The following is a 26,817-nucleotide window of genomic DNA, read 5'->3' as shown; positions in this document are numbered from 1 at the left end:
GTCAGTGCTTCAGCCTCCTCAAGTTTGGCTCTCACGTTTGGGATCTCCTGACGACACAGGCATACTCTTGGAAGGGTAATTACTTGACGGTTTACAGCAACACCTGGAAAATAAAATCGTTTTGTCATTTATTTTGAAAAATCAATAACATATAATTCATTTAGCCACATTTGGGCTAGCTTTACCATATTTTGATCGGTAGGAGCTGTCCCATTACCTAATATCCAGTTTTAGCAATGTGGAGAGCACAGAAAAATATACAACCATGAAATCGCATTCTCTCAAATAAAAAAAAAAATCACGATGCTGGACTTAGGCTTACCACTCACTCTTCCGTTCGTGAAGTGTCGAGCTGTCAATTGGCGTCATGACGACATCTGCTGTGTCAAGCAAATCGTTGTCATCTGACGCCTCAGGTTCAAACATGTAGGGATTAATTGTAGTTCATCTTTCCTGGGAGCCTTTGCCATCGGTAGCGTCACGAAAGAGCGATCCTGAATGGTTACCTTTGGTGGAAATACCACTGACATCGTTCTTGCTGCTATGCTAGCTGTGTATAGTCTTCTATGTTGCGTCGGGGAATCTACATCACACTTCCGGGTTTGCGAAGGGAACATTAACAGAGTGCAAAAAAACTAAAAAAACGCAAATGATCCTTACAATTACGTGTTGATAATGTCAAGGTTGTTTTAACGAACTCGTCCAAAGTTTATATTCATAAAATGACACCAAAATCCGGAAAGGTCTTCAGTTGCCCTTTAAAAACAAATAAATTCATATTGATGTAGTCTTTTCAAATTTTAAATTTTAACATGCAATGTAGAAGGTGATCACTTCCAAACCAACGGTATCTGATTATTGTGTCACATTACCCAAAGATGTATAGTAGGCCTACGTATAAAACATTCTCTTTGGTTAAGTGCCCCTATTGCTTTCATGTTCCTCATATAAAATGCAAATCCAGCAGGAAATTCAAGCTGAAATGCATATTTTTTTGTAATTTAGGATTTATTTGAATTATATCTTCTGTTTAAATTGTGAAATATGGAAAGAGGAAACAAAATGTGAGCCAGTAAGATTGAGGGGGGGCGGGGGCAAAAGAATTTAAATTGCTTAATAGGAGTCACTGCATTTCCATTAGAGACGAACCCAAGTTTTCTCCCATTGACTGTTCTTCTATCATTCCGACTGGCCTGATCTGGGAGAAATTTCGACATTGAGGTAAGCAGATCTTTATGTTCGCCAACTGATTCAGTATCTTGATGTGTTATGTATTTGTAATTGTTTGTCATCTATACTATAATTGTAATGTGAAAAAAAATAAATAAATACTGTATGTGCAATACATTTTGTTTTCAATACAAACAATGAAAAACTTCGTCCTCGGGAAATATTTGTGAGTATAATACAAAACATTTTTAATATCTCAGATCATGAACAATCGCAAGCAATTTCAATCAATTACCGCAGTTATAATTATTATTTAATTTTGGGAGTGTAAAACATTTCCCAATTTGATAACAGTTGCAAAATTAGGATATTTTAAAATTGCAGTCATGCTGTGTCAAAACTGGACAGCCAACATAATTAATAGCCTGATGCCTCTTGCGTCAGCTCTTTCCAATGACAAACACAGTTCGCCAAAAAAAGAGCAAGTGTATCATTTCTGATTAATTAAAGAAAAACGCGGAAAAACAGTGTGGAAATGTTTATCTCCAGCCATTTTTAAATGCCTATTATGTTCATCACTGTGTAATCATCTGTCCTAAACATGTTACTCTATTTATTTTGTGAAAAATAATGTTTTAAAAGTTAAGAACACTTCTGACACAAGACTATTTTCGCAAATCTTTGATATAATACAATAAATAACGCTCGTTCATTCGCTGCCAACCCTCCCACTTCTAATGGATTGGACTTCTAGTGCTGTCAATGGCAGACAATGATTTAAGCAGTGTCTGACCAAGCCATGATGGCAATTACTTACATTCAAGTGTGTATACAGTAATTTAGTATTGAAAAAAACAAAAGTATATAAAAAAAACAAAAAACAAAAAAAACAACAACAACAAAAAAACAACGGGTGTTGGTACAGTATTGGCATTGGCTTCTTCCACCCAGCCAGATGACAGAATCAGTATTGGAAGCCCAAAAAAATTTGAGACTGTGTTTAAGATTTGATGTCTTCAAATAAGATTTCAGATATAACTTTGCTCCCATGCTTGATAGATGTGGTTGTACTTTCTGATTCATAAGGGAGCAAACATATTAAAGAAAATAAATGGGAGAGAGTCTCTGAGTGAATGTCTTGGATCTGAAAATGAATGTTAACTCAAGAGTTTAACCTCTGAGGAGTAGTCTAGACTGCTTACGTACAGCCACATATTGGCAGAAAAGTGGTAAGACCAAGAGTCAATTTAGACTCTTTAGTACGTTTTTGGATTTTAGGAGTTGACCACAGTTGCTTCTACTGATCTAGTTATTGATCTATTGGAGTCACAAGACAAGTATCTTCCCTGTTAGACTCTTCCGAGAAAACCATATGGCCTGCATTGTCTGAATTGTTTGAACTCATTTGGCATAATCAGGAGAAATCCACTTAATAAACAGCACACACTATGAAATGTTCCACTATCTGCGTGGACGTCGATGTGTATTCTATTAGAAACTCCGTCAACCAAATTAGGAATTAAATAAGTTTGATAAGGTACAGACTGGCTAAAACTTTCAATTAGGCCATCTTGTGATAGTAATGTAAGGACATTAGAAACAGCAAGACCAAGGTCGTATAGCAATAATGTAGATCTCTTCCAAGCCAAATTATGCCTGAAGATGGTTTGACCTGAATGCAAACCTGACAAAACTGACAATATCGGATTTGCTGATAGTTTAATCTTTTTTCATTACGATAATCTTATTTTCAATATGATTACACTGAATACCACTACACAGATAGGAGGCTAATAGAAGCTTCTTAAAAATATTTTGAATAAACAGTACAGTAAATCATCATGAGAAGTATATCAATTCAAAAGACACACAATTCCACATTCATGGAGAAGTAAAAATTAATTAGCATTAAGGATAAAAACTGGGTTTCTTTAAACTGAGCCATTTCTTGGATTGGTTTTCAAAGACCATCAGGGGTGCTTGCGGGATTTTCACATTGAGTAAGTCCAAAAATTATAATAAGAATAATGATAAATCATGATAAGGTTATATATGTTTTCATTATTCACACTTTTGTGGCATTTTCTTTGGCGGGGTTCGATAAGATTTTTCTAGAGTAAAGGGATGGCCTAACCTGTGGGTCAAATCTCCATGAACATTTTACCTTTTCATGCAAGCATAATTATTTATTTTACTACATTTTCACACATAATGCATTAGAATGTCCAGAATAAACAAGTCCACTTCTCTCCCCAGCTTCCAAAATTTCAACAGAATGGCTCTTCTTGACTACCCTGTTCCAGAGCTGGATGTGACCTTGCAGGAAGTTTGTCGTGTTCTACAGCTCACTTCGAGTCCTGATCTGTATGCTGACTTCAAAAGCACGCTGGAGAAGCAGAGGCCCCATCTTGAAGAGACCCAGCAAAAGTTAGCATCTAGTGCAGCAGGCCAAGAGAATTGGGTGACCGAGCAGTTCAAGAAAAGTCTGTTGTCATGTGCGGACCCCTTGTCAACTGCCACAGCCCTCCCAGTTGTCCTTCTACCATCCAAATCAGAGGGATGCAACCAGTTAACAAGAGCAGCTGCTTTGCTTTGGGCTGCAGCAAAGTTGTACAGCGAGCCAAAGATACTGGAAGGTGACGTGCCGATGGAACAGACTCAACAATCAGAGGTTTTTGCTGCCACACGAATTCCTGGCAAGAACCTAGATGAAATTAAGGTACAAAAATTTGAATATGTCAGAAGTGTGGTTAGTTTGAATACTTACTCATGCTATATTTTTCCTATCCTAAGGTCTACCCGGAAAGTATTCACGCCATTATCACCTGTGTTGGCGGAGTGTTCCCGGTTGACATATTACAGCGTTCCAGCACCGGTGGGCCATCATTTGCTCGATCCTTCAATGATATCTACAACCAGTTGTTAAAGGTGGTGGACCAGGCCAGCACAGGAAAGCAGAACAACGCTTTGGCCATTTGCAGCCTCTCTGCTTTGGAGCGCAAGTCCTGGGCTGCCATCAGGGAGGAGATCATGGAGAAAGGAGGAGCTTCTGCAGCATCACTGGAAATAATGGAGAGTGCTGTGCTGACGTTAAGTCTGGAGGACTGCAGCGCACCTACCGAATTGGCTGACATTCTCAACGCAGTGAGGTTGGGAGAAGAAGATGGTCCCTGTTTAAGATACTATGACAAGGTAGGATAGCTTACATAATTCATTTTAAAAAATCATTGTAGTCTTGCATACAAATTTGATAATTAAGGTATCATTCATTTTAATGGCTAGAAGACTATGGTACAGAGTATGGTTTATTTTTTAAGTGATTATAAACCATTTATTGTTAAAAAAAAAAAAAAAAAAAAAAAGGTCTACAAAAGCCTAAAAGCCTATACATTGAATCAAATAATGGGTCCTATTTAACAGAGATGAAAAAAAAAAATCACAGATCTCAAGGTACATGTAATTTTTTGGACAAGAACAGCAAACCTGATGACACTTAAAAGCCAAACTGACCAAAGTATCATTATCATCCTGTTAAAGTTGTGCACATCATTATACAAAATTGCCTGTTTGTGGCATGCCAAATACACTGACAGATTCTCTTTTTGGCAGGTGGTGAATCTGGTGGTGTTCAAGGACTGCACTGCGGGGATGGTCTTTGAGCATTGTGCTGTGGATGGGATGGTGGCCGGCCTTGTAACTGAGCGTGTATACCAATTGGCCGAGAAAGCCGATTTAAGCCTTGTACAGGCCAATGCAGATAAAGTCAATGGGTCTGCTGCAGAAGATGATAAGAATCCTATGGACCCAACACCTTTGACATTTACTTTACACGGCAAGCATAACACCAAGACATGCCCTGATTTAAAATCCAAAAATCCAGTTCTCACTTTTGATGTGTCTTCTTATCCTGATGTTTTTTCAACTCTGAGAAGCCAAAGAGGTCTCTATGATGCTTGGATAAACATCTCTTTACAACTTACCCTGATGCAAACTCTTGGGAGATCTGCCGCTACTCACGTGCTCGTCACTCCTACCCATATGCGCCACTATAAACATGGCCGCTGCGATCCCACCTACTCGGTCAGCATGAAGTCTCGTAAGTTAATAGGTGTTTTGGCATCAAGTATTCGTCCAGACAACACAATCCAATACACAAATGACCTCTTAAATTTATTCCATGTTGCATATTTGGAACACAAGGCCCTCATAAAAAACACCAAAAGTGGTCATGGTGTAGGTCCCCATTTGGCTGTCCTTCGTCGAGCTTTACCAAAAGACAATCCATTGAAGAAGTTTTTGGACCCCTTCGGATGTCCTTCTGTGTACCTCACTGGTACCGATCTGATGGAAGGAGTGGAATGTGGAGTTGGAAATGTTTACGCCCAAGACCAGCTTGCTGTAACCTACCTTGGGAAAAGAGACAAAGTTCGAGTTGTGCTTAATGCAAAAGGCAGCTTTGCTTTGATGTTAGACAAGCTTCAGAAAAATCTGAAGGTAAATTTAAAGTTAGTGATGCTTTTGGCACTCAGATATGCAATTGCATATCAAATGGGAGCACTGGAGTGTCTCCTCAAACAAAACGAAACAAAGGACATGAACGGAGACATAATTCACTTTCCATTGAGCACTGTCAATAACAAAACGACAATTGATTCAACCACCGATGAGAGTGCTGACTATACTTTGGTGATACATGGTGGTGCCGGAGAAGTAATGATGATGAATCCGCAAGTGACAGATGTCATTGAGTTTGCTCTGAAAACAGCGTTAACCCTGGGATCGCAAGTACTTCAAAATGGCGGGCAAAGTCTAGATGCAGTTCAAAGGTCAGTTGAAGCAATGGAAGATTGCTTTCTTTTCAATGCGGGTAAAGGCTCAGTATTCAACATAGAAGGCAAAAATGAAATGGAGGCCACTATAGTAGATGGTAATCAGTTGAGGTCTGGAGCTGTTGCCTGTGTGAAAAGTGTAAAGAACCCAATAAAAGCAGCTCGATGTGTCATGGAAAAAAGCTCACATTCTTTAATTGTGGGAGATGGTGCTGAGGAATTTCTAGAAGGATTGAAAGGGGAGGCAAAACCTGTCAAACCTGACTATTTCCACACTGATCTCCGCCAAAGAGAGCTAGCTGTGAAGCTCAGTGGTGCAAATCTATCAAAAAACAATCATCCTCAAACAGTTGGAGCTGTGGCATTGGATTGTCATCATGGGCTGGCAGCTGCATCGTCCACAGGTGGGTTAGTGGGGAAGCTGAAAGGGCGTGTTGGTGATACAGCAGTAGTTGGAGCAGGAATTTATGCTGATAACACTTTAGCTATTAGCTGCTCTGGAGATGGGGATGTGTTCTTAAGACACACAGTTGCGCAAAAAATCGCCAGCCTCTACCATCACAAAGGCTATAGTCTCAGGAAGGCATGTAAAGAGGTGATGACAGAAAACCTGGGAGATGTATGTGCTGGAGTCATTGCAGTTGACTCAAAAGGAAATTCAGTTATTGAAACAAATGCCGGTGTCATGTTTGTGGCCTCGATGATAGGTGGAATATCCAGAGTGGAGGTGCTTCGACCCCTAAAAAATGTCTCCAATGTGATCTGGGAAACGGATGAACTGGTTGCATACTTGAATCCCAATCCTTGGACTCCTGGGTCAACTATTTTGGCCAGAAAAACACTAAGTGGGGCCCACAGCATTTTCCATTTGGCTGAACCCGATTTTGTGTGTCTGCTACAAGAAGCAAAATCTGTTTCAAGTATTTTATGTGGGAAACTGGGAGTGCAACGTTGTGCTTTGGTTTCCTATCCTAACCCCAATCAACCAGCACAAATTCGACTGCTACCACTTCATGGTGTAGAGCCAAAGTGGCAACCCCATCTTGCCAGGCAGGAGGAATTTCACTCTTTCAACCCAGGATACTGTACCTCCAAAAGTGGCCCACGCTGGGATGATGAAGCATTGAACAAGGTTAGCGATCAAATTAGGAATGGTTTACCAACAACAAATGCACCCTCCAGTTTTGAATTTCTGGGGTCTCCCTCTGATAATGATCTATTCAGTCGGATTGTACGAGGAGAGGAGAAACAGTGGCGAGTATGGGAAGACAGTCAACATGTTGCCTTTCTAACACCCTATCCAAACACTCCTGGAATAACAGTTGTGGTGCCACGCAAACCACTGCCCAGTGACATCTTGAACCTTGAGGAAGCTGACTACAAAGCTCTGATCTTGGCAACTTATAAAGTTGCCCAACTGCTGGAGGAGTGCATGAGAGCTGAAGGTGTTGGACTGATCTTTGAGGGATTTGAGATTAACTACGCTCATGCTAAACTTATCCCCCTGCTGTCTTCCCCACAAGGCCCAAAGGTTGCTAGACCACAGGCAGAATTCTTCCTAAAATACCCTGGATATGTGTCCTCTCTTGATGGTCCAGCTGCTGATTCAGATGACCTCAAAACTCTTTATTCCAAAATCACTCAGTGCCAGCCTCCACAATCATGGGAAGACCCAAAGTCCCACTCCATACTCGCTATCACTAGCCAGTGGTATCGCAACCTGTTCCAAATACAGAACACTCTTTTCCACAGCACGGTGGAATATTTTAACAACTGCTGTCACTACTCCTATGCTCTGACACCTCTCACGACAGACACCATCTCCTCTCCAATGGGTCTGGGGTCCGACTCAGAGCCAGTTTCTGTTCAACTTTTGGGTCAAGACATCTACTTAGCCGACTCTATGCAATTTGTGCTCGAATATTTCCTCCGTTTGCAGGATAACCTTCAGGGGACCTACTACATATCTCCCAGCTTTAGAGGAGAAGATCCTGATGCCACACACTTGAACCAATTCTACCATGTAGAGTGTGAACTGTTGGGTGACATGGACCACGCAGTTTCAATAGCAGAGGGATATTTGTCCCATCTCACCAAATCCATGCTGAAGAGACACTCAGATATAATTTTCAAAACTGCTGGGTCCCTCACGCATATCACATCCATGCTGAGTAAGTTGGATGGAAAAAACCCACTGCCACGTGTCTCTCTAGATCAGGCTATTCCAATGATGCCTTCAGCAGATTGCCTGGAGTGGGTACAAGATGGTCAACCCCAGTTCGGAAGAAAGCTCACACGCAAAGGAGAGCGGGTCTTGATCGAAAAATATGGTGGTGTTGTTTGGCTGACTGAGATGGACCATCTGGCAGTTCCATTCTACCAGGCCTATGTGGAGGGCAGTGGGCGGTGCAAAGCCAAGGCTGCAGACCTTCTGCTAGGCCTGGGAGAAACTGTGGGTCTTGGTGAACGTCATTCCACCCCTGCCTTGGTACAGGAGGCTCTCAGACACCATGCAGTTCCACAGCAGTCCTATAAGTGGTACACTGAGATGCGGGAGGTGAAACCACTTCTCACCAGTGGGTGGGGAATGGGGACAGAGCGATACTTGTGTTGGCTGCTTCAGCACAATGATGTAAGAGATATCCAGATTATTCCAAGACTCAAAGGAACTAAGTACATGCCATGATCATCATTACTATGCCGAGACATACTTGTCTCAAGATAATACACAGCATGAACTGTAAATCAAATCATGCTTCAATGATGCAAATTTTGGAATTTCGAACTTTTCGGGTTATATTTATTTCTAAATCTGTTTTTTATATTCAAGTGGCAACAACAAACAAAACCCTTTATTTCTTCTGGTTTTGTGGAAAAATAAACCATGCATTTATTATTAGTCATCACTTATTTGACTGTTTTCATCAACTGATTGCTCTCATATTCCGCCTGAAAAGACATTGAGTGTGCCAGTGGAAGTTGCCTCTTTAAGTGGTACAAATGATGTTGCAAAGTTGACAAAGTGTTTAATCACAGCATTATTGTGATGCAGTGTAGACATATTATACATTACATGTTAGAATGACAGTTTTTGCTTGTCTTGATCAATTGTTTTTTCTTTCTCTCATGTAGAGTTTGAACTTTAGTTGTATGCTCCAGCAACACATCAAAACAACAACAACCTTACCGACTGATAACTAACAAGGACATCTGTTCTCGGGAGCAATTGTCAAGATAAATATTTTCACTGCCTTTTTTCTTTTTAAACAACCAATAAAAAATCTTGTCATTCTTACCTTTTTATGAGTTGTATACTGCTGGTATTTTGCAGAATCAAACACAGACCCCTTCAACTATGTGACAAACATGCTAAGAAAACACACTGCCCTTTACTGTCCAAACACAAACTTTGTAATTTTTTAGTTTGATTAAATAGGTAGAATTTCCTGACTCCCTCTTACAACTACATCTGTAAGAAATAAACTACATATAATAACCTCAGAGTGTGGGTGTGCAAATTATATCACAGCAACTGAAAGTAAGGTGTGAATCTGAAGAAAAATGAATGAAATGATAAAATATATCTTAATATATCTTAATTTTCCAATATTTAAGCACAGTACTGATGATCAAATTGTACATAAAGTTACAATAATACTTAATATAAAGTACTTTTCAAGAACTGAAACTCTTTTGATCAACAATTAGGCCTACTAGGCTACTGCAAATCATGTAGGACTCAGCTTTGATGATACTCGATGTTACAAGTTACGGAAGGGAGGCTACTGATGTAGCTCAACCAAAGCCAGAAAGGAAACAACCTTGCAATTGTGTGGGGAAATACTAGAACTGAGGCCAGACTCAATTTCTGAAAGAGCTATTTCACCTCTGTTCCAATTACAACCTGTAAATGTGAGCTAAGCTTTCAACGATTATTCATTCATTTTCCATGCCTCTTATCCTCACAGGCGTCATGGAGGTGCTAGAGCCCATCCCAGCTAACTACGGGCAGTAGAGAGTACACCCTGAATTGGTTGCCAGCCAATTACAGGGCACAATGAGACAAACAACCATTCACGCACACACTCATACCTATGGACAATTTAGAGTGTTCAATCAACCTACCACGCATGTTTTTTGGATGTGGGAGGAAACCGGAGTCCCCTGAGAAAACCCACACAGGCACGGGGAGCTTTCAAACAGGGGCGTAGGTTTGCATAGGGATGGTAGGGACAAAATGCTACCAACTTTTCAGGATGCTCAAATTGTCCCCACCAACCTTTAAAGTGACCCTCTAACTTAAATACATGTAGGCTCCAATAAACCACAATTGTTCTCGTGTACTAAAATATGTTGTTAGAAACACATAAAATGTTAAATCAATGGCAGTATTTTATAATATTTAGTCCATATTTTGACCGTTAGTTGGCGCCATGGTTTGCGGGCTCGCAGTGATGATGTAATTGGTATCTTTCCAAATGTGTAGCGTGTTCAACAATTGCTTATTGCTGCCTAAACTCGCGAAGTAAAATGCCACGATGCGCTGCTTTTGGATGCAATTTCCAGTCAAATGGAAACAAGGGGACTGAAGTGAGTGGTCAAGGTGGAATTATTATTTTTTAGTGAATAAGTGTGCATAAGTGGAAGCTTCTCCCCCTTTTTGGTCCCTGTATGCAGTATCCTACCCACCATGCGTTACAACTGCCGCCCGAACATTTTTTCTGGATCCTCAGTCAAGTAAGGGATCCGTCAATTTTCTGGATCCGACGGTCCCACCGCGTCTTCAATATTGGTTTCGGATGTGTCCATTTTTTTGATTTGTCGGTCCCACATCGGCTTTTCGGATCAGTCTATTTTGTGGAATTTAGGGCCTGATCGCAGCTACGACATTGCCATGGGATCGGTCTAATTCCTGGATCTTCGAGTGAGTAAAAAACGTGGATTTGGATTACTATTGCTATCTTTTTTGTTGACTATTCTTCGTGGGAGTTTTTCCCCAAATCATACTAAATAATTAAAGCACTATGGCACGCTACAGTGACGACAGTGACTCTGACGTGGACCTTACAACAATGTTGGAGTTCATCTGGGAACGCGTGTTTGCGTACTGCTGAGCTCCCAAGTGAAGAGTGGTCAAGGTGGAAATATTATTTTTTTGTGAATAAATGTGCATAAGTGGGAGCCTCTCCCCTTTTTCGTACTTTTATACACGTATCCTAGCTACCACGCGTTACAATGTACAAGACATGGCTTACACAAGGTGTGCTCTTTGGCCTGTACTGTATGTAAAGCACACGACAGCTCTGGATGCTAACAATCTACATAATTATATTTGGATAAGTTTGAAAACGCAATATGCTTAGCTTGAATATCTGCTAATAAAACCGGACAGCATACACTCTCGCTCCCAACCGGAGTTCCCAACAGGACTCTCTCGCATCTCCAGTTTTGCCCAACTTTTGTCTTATCAGGTATTTGCTGCACGCATTTTTCCCTGAAGCTCGTCTTGTGAACGACCGACAGTGCTGTCCTGCGCTTCACTTTTCAGATCTGGTTCAAATAGGAAGGGTAGAACTGACGACATGTTGGGAAAGCCAACGAATGACACGCTGGAATTTCGTCAACGGGACCAGTGACGTCACGCACTGCGACGTAACAAGAATGGCGACCTATCACTTAAAATAATTTTACAAACTTTATTAAAACAAAAACATTAAGATGGGTTTTAATATCCAATCATTATAACTCATACTAACATTTAACTTTTAAGAATTACTTGTCTTAAAAATAGAGGATCCCTTTAAGCAACCTTATTTTCGTTATATAATGTACTCAGTTATATGGGTCATTTAAAGATAGTCTTCCCACATGTTGTAACCATAGAATTGACCCTTCCATTATTAAGTGAATTATTTTCAGACTTACATTTATCCCTTCTTCACTTCCAGAATGAGCAAGTCCACGTTTTTTTGCTCAATGACTTGAAATTATCTGACAGTGCTTCAAGTAAATTTGACTCAGATTTCTTGAAATAAGAAAAAGCTTAATGGACTTTAAGCAAAATGTGTGTACATCTAATCTTAAAAAAAAAACTTGTCAGAAATGTTAATTCAAGAATAGATATCGTTCAAAATATTATTTGAAAGCATTTTTTTCTTGATTTAGGTGAAAAATGGCCGACTATTAGATGTATGGGCTTAATAAGAACAATTGGTAATATTTACTAAAAGTAAGTGGAAGAATCTGACGCATTAATCTGTTAACTAGCCTTGAAAACTCAAAACAAGATGAAGAAAATTATTCGACTAGATTTAAAAAAAAAAAAAAACCAGATTAATATGTTACACTGTAAATTCGCAGTGTGAAAGTTAGTATCAATCAATGCAGATTTATTTTGCATTAATCATTTAGCCTATCAATTAATTAGCTTCTTATTGGTGAGAAATGTAGCCTTGGCCGCGGTTCACCCTGTCTGTTTGGTCTTATTATATCCCGTCCCCAGCAAAAAGCATCCATACAGGTAGTGCTGTTATTTCGTCCCTACCAATATTGAGACAATACCTACGCCCTTGCTTTCAAATATTACTAATACGAAAACTGAAAAGTAAGAGCAAGTGAAAAGATTTTAATAACTCCTTGTGTGTCTTTTTTTTATTTGCTGCAAGTCTATCAGCTTTGCGGTCAACAAAAAATGTCATGATTTCATAGAAAGTACAAGGTCATCCTTGGAATTGGGTATACTTGTATTGACATTTTTGTTTAGTGTTGTGCCATGAGATTTTTTTATATGCATGTGGTACTTCACTTAAAAGTTTATTTTGTTCTGTGACCAATCTCATATCTTTATTTATTGTTATATTAAATTCATGTTCGTTATACAAATGAATCAAAATAGATTGAATAAAATACAGCTGTTTGCAAAATACTTTTTTTTCTCTTCAACTTTTAATAAAGAAAAATATCACTAACTGTTGTCTGATAATTTTATACATACATACATACATACATACATACATACATACATACATCAAGGGCGTAGGCTTGCATAGGGACGATAGGGACATAAAACTAGCAACTTTTCAGGATGCTCAAGTTGTCCCCACCAACTTTTAAGCACCCTTATTTGCATTATATAATGAGTTCAGTTATGTAGTATGTTATTTAGATTGTCTTATCATATGTTGCATGGATAGAATTGACCCTACCATTATTAAGTGAATTATTTTCATGATGTTCAGACTTAAATGTACCCCTTTTCACTTGCTGAATATGCCGGTCCATTTTTTTCCCCTCAAATGCACGTGTGATTGGCTGATGAATAGCCTTTATTTCAAATGTATTTATTTATTATCGACATTTTATTTGTAGCCTATGCAGAGATTTTTTTTTTTCAGATAATCATTAATTAATCATAATCGTGGTAAAAAGTTTTCATTTTTTGTTGAGTTTGTCTGTGCTTGTGGACAAAAGAAGTAGTGTTTTACCTGAAAGAAAGCTACATTTTTATGAATTTTTGTTTTACCCTAAGACGTTTTTTTTCAGTTATACTTAATGAATTTATTTCGACAAATGTTGACTGGTCTTAAGAAAAATGTTTATTTTTTGCCATTCTGGATAGTTAAGTGATTATAGACTAAAGTGTATTTATTGTATATGTTAATATCATTTATGTTCAAATATTGCAATGTAAATTTTCTGATAAAATCCAGACATTTATTCTGGAAGTTTTCAAAATATTTCCTTAGTAGTTTTTGAAAAGGTTAGAATCAATTTGGTTTATCACCTTAATCAATACACATGAAAGTTAATATCAGCCAATACAGATTTATTTTGCATCTATCATTTTGCCTATTAATTTATTAAGGTTCATATTTGTGGGAAATGAAGCCCTGACCCCCATTCACCCAATCTGTTTGGTTTTGTAATGTCCCGTCCCCAGCAAAAAGTGTACATGCATGTTATGCTGTTATATCGTCCCAACCAATGTTGACACCAAACCTACGCCCTTGACATACATATAAATTCGCAGAGAATGTTTAGAAGTAAACTGGATTTGTTCCAGTGTAATCACTGGACTGACTGTCCTTTGAGCGTGGCCTGGTAGTGAGTGATATCAACAGGTGGAGCAGCTCTTTGCAGGTTCTAGTTTTGTATCACTCTAAAGCAGGGGTCAGGAACCTATGGCTCGTGAGCCAGATCTGGCTCTTTTGATGGCTGCATCTGGCTCACAGACAAATCTTTCATTATTAAAAAAACGTTTCGTTACGCTCCTTTGTGCATTGCGCGAAACGGCGACGGTCATCGGTCATACGATGAAGTTGTGCAGTAATGAGCAGACGTGACTTTTGCGACGTATGTTAATGTTTTTAAGGCTCCGACAACACTCCCGCACTTCACACTAGATATCATCAAATAGCAACCTAGATGTGCTACGTTAGATCCCCCCAAGTTCCATGCCATTGGCTGTGTGAGCCCAGGGTCGATCATGGGACACTTAGCCCATATACTACAACCGGCGACTAGAAAGCCACTTCGCAGTAATTTTAGTGGGAAAGTGGCAAACATACATGTCCTTGTGTCTATCTATCTATTTATCTATCAATCGCATAGGCAACGCAGATGAGGAACAGACACTGTTCAAGTGGGGTTGCCGTATTTTGCTGTCGAAAATAGCGTTTTCAGTTTCGTTTTCCGCATTGTCATCTAATTTTAGAAACTCTTTTGAGAAGATGGCAAAAAGAAATAAAGACGAGTTGCCGTTTTTTTCTCCCACTTTGGATGAATCAACAGACGTAAGCTATTTATCACAGTTCAGTGTGATTGCAAGGTTTTGACTATGAAAGGGACAACAAGAGGGGAAGATTTATTCAAGTCCTTCACTGAATTCAGGAAAGAAAAAAATGTATCGATGGATAAACTTCTTACGGTGTGCACTAATGGTGCTCCGTGCATAAGTTTCTCAACGCCTGCATGAAGCTTAACACCACCAAGTATCAACCAGACTACAAAGCCATCAGCAAAACCATGCAGCACCAAAAGTCGCATTATGGTAAGAAATACTCATCGTTGATTAGCAACAGCATAACTATATTATTAAAAAGAATTCAGAGACTTATTGTACTTTAAAAGTGTTGAAATTACACAAAATGCACACATTACTTGTATTTTTAGTTTTAAAAATATTGTATATGTATATTATTGTATATTTATATTGTATGGCTCTCAAGGAATTACATTAAAAAATATGTGGTGTTCATGGCTCTCTCAGCCAAAAATGGTTCCCGACCCCTGCTCTAAAGAATACAGTAAATGCCTGAGAGTTCTTTGGCGACTGTGGCTGTCCTTGTCCACACTTCCTCCATTCACTCAATTCTCCATTTATCCCCATTGAACACGAGCAGAATCTTGTCCGTACTTTAAAGTGCCTGTGACACGAAAAAGCATGTTTATTTCATAATACACGCGGTATTTTATGCTCCTGAATGAAATGGACCGCTTGGATGTGTGTGGAAGCGATCGCTATATTTATTTAGTTTTTTGAATCCCGCGCCATGAAAATGAGTGACTTACGGCAACAGTCTCGAGTTGAGAAAGAGGGCGCTGCGACGTGTACGGAGGAAGGAGTCCTCTTCACTATACAGCCGTACTGTTGTATGAGCAGGACTAAGGATTCAGCTGATTTTGCGGATTAATACAGTTATTTTTCGCATCACGCCAGACAAACAGCTGCAGAAAAATCTTGCTGTAAGAGGGAGAGGCATGTACGCCTTTTTGGGGTTTCAAAAGGTTCCCATTCACCGGTGGATATTGGCCAAAACAAGCCCTACTACTGTGGGACCATTGGACTTACCAGGAAGTGAGTAAACATCGTGTTTTGTATTATGTCAAATACTGGAATCATTTTAATATGTACAGTAGGTGGCTTGCATTTTGTGGCTGACATGCTCCTTGCCCCCTTGGCGGCTTGTCGCACACCCCCCCCCCACCGGGAGAGAACTATACTCGGCTTATATCCCTCTTCATGCGCCCGGTGTTCTGTCAAATTTTCCGACTGATCAGAAATTGCAACTTTGAGTTAAAATTAGCCGCGAATACAGCGATTACAAAGTAAACATTACAAACTTTCTTTAAATAAACGACTACTTACGTTTGATCATGGATGGTCATGTAAAAAGCTCTCCTCATACTCATTAGCTGCATATGTTAGCTGCACAACAACTGTACCTACCCTCCTCCACTGTGTCTCGCTGTTTATGACTTCGCCGTGTAGTAAAGCATTATTTTGCCATATTCGCGTTGACCATTTGGCAGCTACACGCTCCTCCGATGTCGGCCGGTTTGTTCAGCGGTCGTTGTCCAGCTGCTTCCCCGGCGAGCTCCCCTGTCCTTAGTAGCAGGGGAACGAGCTGTAAATTGCTCTCCGCCAGGCGGGTTGGCGATCGGCAAAGACAATTGACAACCCAGTCGTCATGTGAAATAATCTGGGCTAGTTATGTATGATTTTGCACTTCGAAGACTTTCAAACATCACTCGGTTCGGGTTAGCATGTCGGCTAGCTGTCACGTCTCTTGGTTTGTTTACATTCTTCGAAGCATCGGAAGGGAAATTACATAAGCCAGATTTAGGTGGCATGAAATATCGTTCGGGAGGTGCGACAGTAAAGGTGAAGTCGACAGTTTTGACCATTATGGAGTAATTTTGCCATGTCGTCCTGAATAAATGCATTTTTATTATTTCATATTCCATTTAGGACAAGACTGTTATTTGTCATGACCATGCCATTTATTTAGCTATTGGGGAAAATACTTGGATAAAAAGAATATCCTGTAAAAATATTGGAGTAGAGAGACTGAAACAATGACATTTCGCGGCTCTCTTCGTCGCGTTTTCCTCATTGTGAATAATTCCCCCCTCAATCGGCTGCATACTAAATCAGATGAAATCGTGACTCCGCTGACGTCATCCACCTGTTGGGGACGCTAGAGCCCTATAATGGTAGGCGTGACTAACAGGCAGATTAAAAGGCTAATTTCTCGTCATCTACGCTTTGCTATATTGTTGTATATAGTCGAATCGTCTCAAAATATGATTCTAATTCACATAATAATTCAATTTAAGACTTTTTTTCTCCTGTCGTACGCACTTTAAATGTTGGCGTCCAGGCTAGCAGCTCCGGAAACTCGTCTGTCAGCATAGGCGGATCTACTATTCAGGCGAAGTAGGCCATCGTCTTAGGCCCCCAACCAGAACGGGGGCCCCCAACCAGCTGCCCTTGCCCCAACGAGCAAGGGCTTGGGCCACCGGAGCCAGCAGTACCCCCAACTATTCGTCATGTTTAATTATGGCAGCATACCAAACAAAAAAATAACAAAACAAAAAAAGAAAGCCATTTGAATGCTGCATTTATATTATCTCCCCCCCCCACATACACACTACAATGGACTGTTCCACGACGACGGACTGAGTATCAGTCGCTTAGCTTTATTTAGCGCCGTTTAGCTTCGCTTAGCTCCGTTTAGCATCGCTTAGCTGTTCGTTAGCTTCACTTGGCTCTCCCGCGTTTTTCACGCCACTAAGCTCGCTATTTTTACAGCTCATTTGCTACTTTGCACATCGGCTATCGCTTATTTCAAACACATGAGCAAACGTGCTCTCCATGACAGCCAAAGTGCAGTGAGGGAGAAGTTGAGAACAGGATGCTAATGCCTCTTTCAACTTTCTTCTTCTTCACACCGAACATAAAATACACGACAGCACACCCTGTGGCGAAACAATGCAGTACAGTTCCAATCAGTCATACAATAACACTCAACAGCTGGTTAACAGCATTTGCTAACGAAAAAAAAAAAAAAAAAAATCTATTAGTAACACCACAAGCAATGACGAAGAATGTTTTTTTTACGGAGTGTAAAGCTTTCCGGTTAGCGGTTTCTGAAGTTAATCCCACATACTTCAGAATTAATATTATAATATGTAGAGTAAATACTACAGAATACAGATTCTACACCAAGAATAGCTTTCAAATGACACTCTTTATGACAAATATGATTGGCAATGAATAATTATTATAATTATTATCCATCCATCCATCCATCCATTATCTTTATACTACTATAATATACTGTGTAGTAGTATACTATAATAATAACGCTCGAATTTTTTTTAAAGAATTGTTTTGAATAATGTTGGAAAGGCAAAATCAGTGTTCTGAATCTGTTTACTTTCCATTCTTGTGCACTAGTAAATCCGATCTGCATTTAAACCTCATTGTTTATTTGTGATTAACTGTTATTATTTACATGATTATTTGTACTTTAATAAAGAATTTAAGTGTTCCAAAATGGTTTTGTGAATTAATAAGCGTCAACAAAAATTTCATTGCTAAATTGGTTTAAAAAAAAAAAAAAAATTAAATTAGTCGACTAATCGTAAAACTGGTCGGCTGACTAATTCAGGAGACAATTTGTTGTTTAGGACAGCCCTAGTGTACCGGAACATATTTCCTCCCCACCCTTCTCACCTTTTCAACACTTGACCCATGAGGAGGGCCCCTGGATATGTTCGCCTTAGGCCCCAAAATTGCCAAGACCGCCACTGTGTGTCAGACGACAAAAACGTACATACATACATACATACTGTACACAATGTACAGTGCGGCAACATTTTATCACTTGCCCCCTCGTCGTTTTTTTCTAACGCAATAACTCACCCGGAAATAGAATGCGGGTCGCCCATTTGTTTCCGGTTGTGACTTTAATTTAATCTTGACCCCCGGCATGATTGGGGAGGACTGTTGCTCCTTCTGAAAATTCTCCGTCTAATTTTAACATGTAAGTGCTCGGTGTTTGTTTGACATGCATTGTATTTAATATTTTATAACCCGCCGTATCTCGTGCGAGTCTTACGTGTAGGTCAACGCTTAGCTAACGTCAGTGGGTGTGATAGGCTAACAAGTAAGTCAAAAGAGTGACTTTCCTTCCAGTCAGCCATTTTCTTTTGTCAAACTAAGCTTTGTCATGTTATATTGACATGGCCGTTGTTGCTATTTTCCCAGGGTAGGTATCGGAACTGTGATAGGTGAACACGTAGATGCTTAATTTGCGTGGTTGCTAATGTTAGCTTCAGACACTGACTGGGTCCAGGAAACATGTCTTGATGATTGCAACGCCTGTCAGATATCTCGTCAGGTGTGCTTCAAATCTTGATCCTGTGGGCCCTTTTGAATATTTTAAATTCATAGTTATTTTTGGTTGTTGTACAAAAATAGTTTAGGGGCAGAGATGTTGTACTGTTGTCATTCTATGTTTCTGCCTCTCCTATACTTAAATAAAATGGGGTCTACGATTGATATAATCATTGCTAACACCTGCAATATTGTCAGAACGTCTAAAGCCACGATTAGGGGTTGTTTTAGAAAAGACAATTTTGTAGATTGCCACTATTAGTAGAGCTGGGAATCTTTGGGCACCTAACGATTCGATTACGATTCAGAGGCTCCGATTTGATTATAAAATGATTATTGATGCACCCCCCACCCTTAAAAAAAAAAAAAAAAAAAAAAAAACAATTTAAATGTTTTTTACATTAGTTCCAAAATTGTTCAAAAATCCTCAGGCTAAACCAAACTACTATTTCAGTATCAAGTTAACATATAACAGTAAACAAATAAACAAAAATAACAGTAAATAAAATACTACAGTCCCCATTCTGTATCAGCAGCTTTAAACTACATTCAATTAATTTATTGTTGTGAATCAACCGTTACAGTTGTTAAAGTGGCTCCCGTTAATCCATAATTTCCCTTCTGTCTACTTTTGACATGTCAAAGTTTTAAAACTGTTTTGTCATTTAAAGATAGATTCAAGATAAGATTTTGCCCATTTAGGAGTATTTTAGATAAAAAGTTAATTAGATTCGCTACAACAGAGCCTTCTAGGGAAGTCTACTGCTTTAAGATGGCGGCTGTTAACTAACGCCGGCAGGTCCGTCATTTCGCATCTCTGTTCAATAATACATGTTCTAACACCGCTGTTGTCTGTCATTTTGCATCTAATTCTACATATATATGATATCTACTGTAGCCGTTTGTTTGTAGCAACTAGCAACCGGGCGTTGTTTGTAGCAGCTGTCGGCCGCAGTCAGGTATGATTGTTTTTTTTTATCTAGCGGCATGAGTTGAACATGATATTTACTCTCTGTCTGTTCCTCATTGCGTCCCAAAGACCGCGCTGTGTTTTACTTCCGCTTTACCTGGTGTAATTCAATAATCGGAATTTGAAAGTTTGTGAATCGTTCTCGAATCTTCCACGGCCGAATCGCGAATAATCTAAGAATCGGAAATTTCGCACGCCTCTAACTATTAGGTTGAAACTATGAATGAAATATGATTTATTTTTTAAAAAATAATTTGATATTACTCTGTTTTGTGGGCAGGGATATTGTTTTCGTGGTAATAATGAATGCTGTGAAAAGGGTTTAAAAAAAAAAAAAAAAAGTGAATTGAAACCCTTTTGTACAGTACTGTAAATAGTCATAGTTTAGCAGGTGGACAATATTGTATGACCTGAATGACTGGTGCAGTAGTTGACGACTGCTCATTAAATCATTAAATCATGTAATACTTTTGTGTATTGTTGTCACGATACTAAAAATTTCAACTCGATATCGATACTCAAAAATACTCAATACCGTTTTCCATACTATATATATTTTTAGAACCCTTTCAGTGCCATTGACAATTATAGATCTCCAATCACTTGGCACTTAAAAATAATTTAAAACTATCACTAGTAGATGTCCAATCCATTTGAACTTGATGAGTGGCAGTGAATGAACATTTGTTAATTACTCTCCCATGTATATATCCTACATTCCTATCAAGAGTAGTCAAATGACGACAAATTTCTGGTGACTTGTGGTGGTGCAAAAACATAAATAAATATCGATACTTTTGGCATCCCACTTTTGAGTCAGCAGGTCACTGGGGTGGTCACTTTATAATAGTCTTTTTTTTTTTTTTTTTTTCCCCCATTTGCCCAGCTCAGCCTAGGGTGTCTCTCCCTCTCCAAGTGTGGTCCCTCATGGGCGGCTGGTCTAGCAGTGCTGTGCTGGAGCTGTACCGGGCGCTGCTCCGTGCAGGGCGTCACCTTCAGTACACTGACCGCAACTACTATCGCCGCGCTGTGGCGCGCGAGTTTCGGCGGTGCAAAACTCTGACTGTACCCGAAGACAAGGAGGAAGCGCTGAAGAGGGGCCAGTTTTTCCTCAGTAGCCGATTGGGTGGGCTTATGTAGGGGGATACGAAAGGGGGGGTGTCATCTGGAGGTGGGGGTTAAAGGTCATCCACAAATTTCTCTCCCAGGTGAGTTTTTATTTTTTAAATGCAATTATTTATAAAAGCACATTTTCTCAATGATTCCAGCGCGTTCATATTAACTCATTGGCTGCCATTAGCGCTAAACGTCCCAATTTATATCGACTTGGGAGGCGGGCGACATCGCACCTTTCTATCAAAACGAAATTGGATGTCTAGCACCATCGGTGGCAAGCAATTAGTTAATACTATGAACTTAAAAACAATCATCCACTTTAGAGCGTTATTGAGGGCCATTACCATAAGACTGTAAGTGTATTTCCGTTATTTTTTGATGAATTTAAAATTTTATTTATAAAATATATATATAAACCTGTCCTGTCCAGCCCAGCACAGCTGCCTTGACACGGAGAATGGAAATCTGAATGTCTTTATAGGCTGAACAGTTTTTGATTTGCCACATGGAAGTTTGGTGTACTGCCTCTGTGGGTATTGATATTGTGTTGCTTATTCGGTGAAAGCAGCTGGACAGAAAATGATTTTGGGGGGAGTCAGCGAAAGAAAGAAGAGAAGGAATAGTGATATACAAAAATAATCAACAACAACAAAAATTGCTGTCTACACTTACCGAGTTGGACACCATGTTGGGAGGGCATACCTAGTAACCGAAAGAGAGGAAGAGGGAATATAGACCCTACCCACGTGACGTCACAACTCCGCTCTCCTGACTGGTGCCGCCCACTTGTCCGTCAACACATCGTGTTGACCTGTTACGGCTACGTACATTCCTCCTATTTACGGCGTGTTTTTCTGCTCGTTAACATTAATAATCAAAATGGTGAAGGCGTGTGTGGCGGTCGGTTGCAATAACAGAGAAGATAGACGGAGAGACTTGAAGTTCTACCGGATTCCGAGAGACACGGAGAGGAGAGAGCGAGATGGGCTGCTGCAATTCGATGAGAAAACTGGGCTCCAAACGATTACCACAGATTATGTAGTAGTCATTTTATATCTGGTAAGATGCATTTAATATATATTTAGAGGGTTTTGGGCTGACAACCACAATTAAGATCATTGCTAGGCTAATCGCCGACAACATACACGTATGTATGTAGTGAGAGTGCTATCGCTAATCCATATAAACATTAAAAGCCCTAGCTCCATTGACAAATGACATGAAATACATTAGACTTGACAGTGGATGTTAGCAAGAACAAAAGATTTTGAATTGAAAATTTCGTAACTCACCTTCCGAGCACAAGATTCCTGCCGAATTTTCGTGTACGAAGACCTGTTTCACCCAACCAGCAACGTAGCATTTATAAGCCTCCAAGCTCTTAAAGTTTTTCAAACTTTCGTGAGAATAGGCTGATTTTGTGTGGACAAGATAGTTGTAAATATCAGGGTCAGGCAGAGACGGTGAAGGCAGCCGGTCAAAAATCATCGATTTAGGCATCAAATATGGATCTGGCGACTGTATAGAACGAAGCTTTTCCACATAACGCCTTTTATGCAACACATCCAGTGAGTTTACGGCATCAGAAAGCACCGGGTCTTCCATGAAATGCATTTTAAATTCCTCGATCAATTGAAACCAATGCTAATACAGAGACAAAATGACGGACAAGTGGGCGGAACCATACAGCGAGCACGTGGTTTTGTGACGTCGGTGGGTAGGGTATATAGGACAGATAAAAGTGTGTGTATGAGTCAATGCGCAAACAATGTCAGTAGAACATTTTTCCAAAAATATAATTATATTTGAGACCTGGCACCTATGTAAGTGGACATCACATTTTGGTAGGCTGCACTTGTATACTAAATGTAATATGTTAATATTGTAACCTACATGAGCCAAAATGTGATGTCCATGAAGGAGGACACCATGTCTTTGAAGGTTTTTTTTTGTTTGTTTTTTTTTTTGTTACCTAAAATAGCAACTTGCCCTATAAACAGGTTTTTGGGTCCTTTAAATAGTAAAAAAAAAAAAAAATCTGACTGAGAGCTTGCCCCTCTCATCTTTAAGCACAGTACGATTAAATGTAACTTCATAAACTCATTGGCTGCAATTGAATGCGCTAAACCTCCGATCCATTTGACTGGAAGGGACGAATGAACATTCATTCAAACATTAACATTTATAGCCATTGACTGGAAGGGCCGAATGAACATTCATTCAAACATTAACATTCACAGCCATTCTCCCAGTTTAAATGAATTGGAAGTTTATCATTATCAATGAGAGGGAAAGTTTAAAGACACAACATATGACTACCAAGAAAAAAACTTGGAACAAAACAAACACTGGTGTTTGGCTGATGTAATTGTGTATATCAAATATTGATAATCCCCTGTGTGTATTCACTTTGTGAATAACCCAAATGATTTGGAAAAAGTCATTTCTGAAGAAGGAAGAACCTACTTCAAGTCCAGACAAAAACATCAGGTGTAGCCATAGGCAATATTGTGAACAAGAGATGGTAAGCTGCATGTAAATTATTAAATAATATTTTTTTACTCTGAAATATAGCTTTAACCAGTATTCTTTAGTATGTACAGTATTCGTCCATCAATTTTCAACACTATTTGTCATGGTCGCAGGGTGCTGGAGCCAATTATACAGAATTTTTCGCTAAATATGTATATTTTGTTCCTTATTTCAGCTGAAGTATGGCCGGAGTGAATGGAGACCGTAAAGGGAAAAAAGATGACAATGGCATTGGCACAGCCATCGACTTCATGCTTTCCAACTCTAAGCTTGTTTTGGGAGTTGGTGGAGCAGCCATGCTTGGCATTGCAACGCTTGCCATCAAAAGAGTACATAATATGCACTTTATTTCTATATTATCTCCACACATTAGTTCATATTAGAAAGCTATCTCTCTTTGCTGCTCAGATGTACAATCGTGCAATAAGTGCTCCAACCAGCCCCACCAAGTCAGAGCAGAAAGGGAAACAAAGCTGGGAGGAACCTGCCTGGGTGGGTTCATCACCTCGGGTCCTAAACCACAACATGAAGGCCACTATTAGCAGGTCTCTTCAATCCCTTCCCACTGCCTCAAATTCCTTCGAACCAGGTGTGTACAACAAACTTATCTTTGTATGTTTGTTCTCCAAACAATTGTCTTTTTTTTCAACCAACTTCTATTTCTATATCTGGTAGCAGACATCCAATTTGGAGGATTCTTGCCATATGTTCACAGTGGGTGTACATGCTAGAGTGAGCCAGATAGAGCTGGTAGATTAGAATTTGTCTGAGATACTTCATAATTGTTTTGGATATTTTGCGAACTTGGGTCATAGAATACACCTACTCCTCTTGCGATTTGTAGTGCAATCCCATTCAAATGACATTTCAACCACCCCAATTCCTTTGTTCTTGTAATTTAGTCGCGCTCTTCATTATCTCTAAGACTATCTGCGGAGGGCTGTGGGTCGAGCTGCTGTGAAAGGAAGCGGCGCAACTCAGTCCGACCTGCTCCGCGCTCGGATGCGCCTCTCCCTGCAGGAGCGTCTGTGGGATTTCTACCAGAATGACGTGGACATTCCCGCTGAGGAGCAGGCTGCGGCCAGGAGAGCTGCGTTGGACATCTGTGCTGAATTGCGAGTGTTTCTCCATGCCAAACTTCCGGACATGCCGCTCCGAGAGATGTACCTAAGCGGTAGCCTCTACGATGACTTGCAGGTGAGATGTAATACCTTTTTGTTCATGTTTCGCATTTGTCAGACCAAATTATTTAAATGGAACTCATCCATCACCAAGGTGGTGACGGCAGACCACGCCCAACTCATGGTGCCCCTAATTCTGGAGAAGAACCTGTGGTCGTCCATTCCAGGCGAGGAAACAATCATGAATGTTCCAGGTTTCTGGCTTGTTCGCAGAGAGAATTTAGAATATTTCCCACGGAACAGCAGCTACTGGGACCGATGCATGGTGGGAGGTTACCTCTCTCCTAAATCGGTCCTGGAGGTGTTTGATAAGCTTGTGGGTACCATCAACTGGCCTGCTATTGGCAGCGTCCTGGACTATGTTATTCGTCCCGTGGTCCCCTCAGAAACACTGACCCTGGAGGTACAATACGAGACGGACCGAAAGCTATACGTGGACTTACTGCCATTACTTGTAATGGAGGACGGGACTTCTCTTATAGCCAAACCGCATCGGCTTGCGGCTGAGCGCCATGAAAACTTGTGGAGGGAGAGCTTCCGAGTGGCTGAGACTGCGCGGCTAAGAGCTTTGGATCAAGAAGATGGCGGCTACCGATGTGCTTGCCTCAAAGTGGCTAAGGCTGTGTGCAAGCTTAACCCTGCCCTCAACCGGCTTAATGCCAGCCAGCTCACCAATGCAATCTTGCTGCTAAGTGAAAAACAAGGTGACTGGACCCATGAAGTACTGGCTGATAACTTTCTACAGCTGCTTAAGGAACTCGTGGGTTTCCTAGAGGCGGGGCGACTGCCCTGTGCTCTGAGCCCCAAAGTTAACTTGTTCTGTGAACTGACCGAGCAGGAAGTGGACGAGCTAGGTTATACTCTCTATAGTGCGCTTTCAGAGCCCGAATCACTTTTGGTGACCGCAGCGACACGTCTTCCGCATCCATCCTAAAAATAAAATAAAATCGATACATATATGTCTGTCACTCAGTACTTCTTCAGGCAATTATGGCTTGCTGGCATACTGTTGTCAGGAGAAATGCAACAAGCTGACACCAACTTCTGAGAAAATTGGCCAGAGGCATTCACTTGTTTTTGAGATCGATTGTCTCTTGTGTGTTAATCTGAATATATTTTTAATCTCAGATGCCCATGCGTAAAACCCAAATATGATGGTGTTTCGCACTGTTGCCACTGTATTAATGAAGTTGGTGTATGTTTCACACATCGTCTTGAAAAGTTAAATCTTTTATTGTAAAACACAATATGTTACTCTGCATCAGACTATTGTGCTTTTAAACTGATTGGACAGTTTTAGGCTATCAGACAGGTCTCATGAATTTTATGATAGATTATGGATCTGTGACGCTGTGTCAAAATAAAATGGAATGTTAATTGCCTGTATGTCAACACAAAAAGCTAATAAATCGCTGATAAACTAATTTTGCAAAAGACTCAAGGTTCCTCAAAGTAAAGGTAGTTCTCAATTGTCATTTAAATATGGTCTCTTCAAAGACAAATACGCAATATTTTTCTGAATTCGTTTGAAAACAGCCATGTGTTGTCAATCACCAAGAGTGTATGGCATTGTGGATCTGAAAGTGTCAGCCCTCTACCACTTGATAGGTTCCCATTAAATCGGAACAAAACGGCACCACATCGTTTGACATCATTGCACAACTTCGTCATGAGCAGAAACTATTCCCTCGTGACTGCCTGTGTGTATACAGAGCCGCTCTTTGTTTCACTCTTATGAAGACGACCTTTCTTTTCCACTTCCACATTAGCTTGTTGGTGCATATATCTTTTTACTAGATTCCAATGTAGGATAATTCATAGCTTCAGGACTTGAGT

The 26,817-nt window shown here is 40.0% G+C and overlaps 3 protein-coding genes and 1 long non-coding RNA gene across 6 annotated transcripts; 3 read left to right on the top strand and 1 right to left on the bottom strand.

Moving 5' to 3' along the window:
* The first annotated feature begins 1,179 nt into the window (after positions 1-1,179).
* On the top strand, positions 1,180-9,265 carry si:ch211-256m1.8 (uncharacterized). 2 transcript variants are annotated; one of them, XM_057861409.1, is made up of 4 exons: positions 1,180-1,221; positions 3,427-3,889; positions 3,964-4,362; positions 4,780-9,265. In XM_057861409.1, the coding sequence occupies exons 2-4, from the start codon at positions 3,446-3,448 to the stop codon at positions 8,683-8,685; spliced, it is 4,749 nt and encodes a 1,582-aa protein (XP_057717392.1). In that variant the 5' UTR covers positions 1,180-1,221; positions 3,427-3,445; the 3' UTR covers positions 8,686-9,265. The 2 variants fall into 2 exon arrangements, with proteins under 2 accessions (XP_057717392.1, XP_057717391.1); XM_057861408.1 differs by lacking the exon at positions 1,180-1,221 and having other exon boundaries at positions 2,943-3,889.
* Positions 2,841-19,709, bottom strand: LOC130932051 (uncharacterized). The gene is made up of 3 exons (XR_009067346.1): positions 18,520-19,709; positions 3,996-4,230; positions 2,841-3,874 (listed from the first exon to the last, which is right to left on the bottom strand). It is a non-coding gene; the product is annotated as an uncharacterized LOC130932051 (long non-coding RNA).
* On the top strand, positions 18,692-21,292 carry LOC130932050 (mitochondrial ribosome and complex I assembly factor AltMIEF1-like). Of its 2 annotated transcripts, none has more exons than XM_057861412.1 (2): positions 18,692-18,829; positions 21,039-21,292. In XM_057861412.1, exon 2 carries the CDS (start codon positions 21,080-21,082, stop codon positions 21,290-21,292), a length of 213 nt encoding a protein of 70 aa, XP_057717395.1. In that variant the 5' UTR covers positions 18,692-18,829; positions 21,039-21,079. The 2 variants fall into 2 exon arrangements, with proteins under 2 accessions (XP_057717395.1, XP_057717396.1); XM_057861413.1 differs by having other exon boundaries at positions 18,730-18,829; positions 21,044-21,292.
* Positions 21,293-23,982: 2,690 nt separating this feature from the next.
* On the top strand, positions 23,983-26,405 carry mief1 (mitochondrial elongation factor 1). The gene is made up of 4 exons (XM_057861410.1): positions 23,983-24,129; positions 24,209-24,389; positions 24,726-24,997; positions 25,076-26,405. Exons 1-4 carry the CDS (start codon positions 23,983-23,985, stop codon positions 25,913-25,915), a joined length of 1,440 nt encoding a protein of 479 aa, XP_057717393.1. The 3' UTR covers positions 25,916-26,405.
* The last annotated feature ends 412 nt before the right edge of the window (positions 26,406-26,817 follow it).

The sequence above is a fragment of the Corythoichthys intestinalis genome, chromosome 16, assembly GCF_030265065.1.
Source record: "Corythoichthys intestinalis isolate RoL2023-P3 chromosome 16, ASM3026506v1, whole genome shotgun sequence".
Taxonomy (NCBI): Eukaryota; Metazoa; Chordata; class Actinopteri; order Syngnathiformes; family Syngnathidae; genus Corythoichthys; species Corythoichthys intestinalis.
This window is presented reverse-complemented; position numbering and strand designations above follow the sequence as displayed.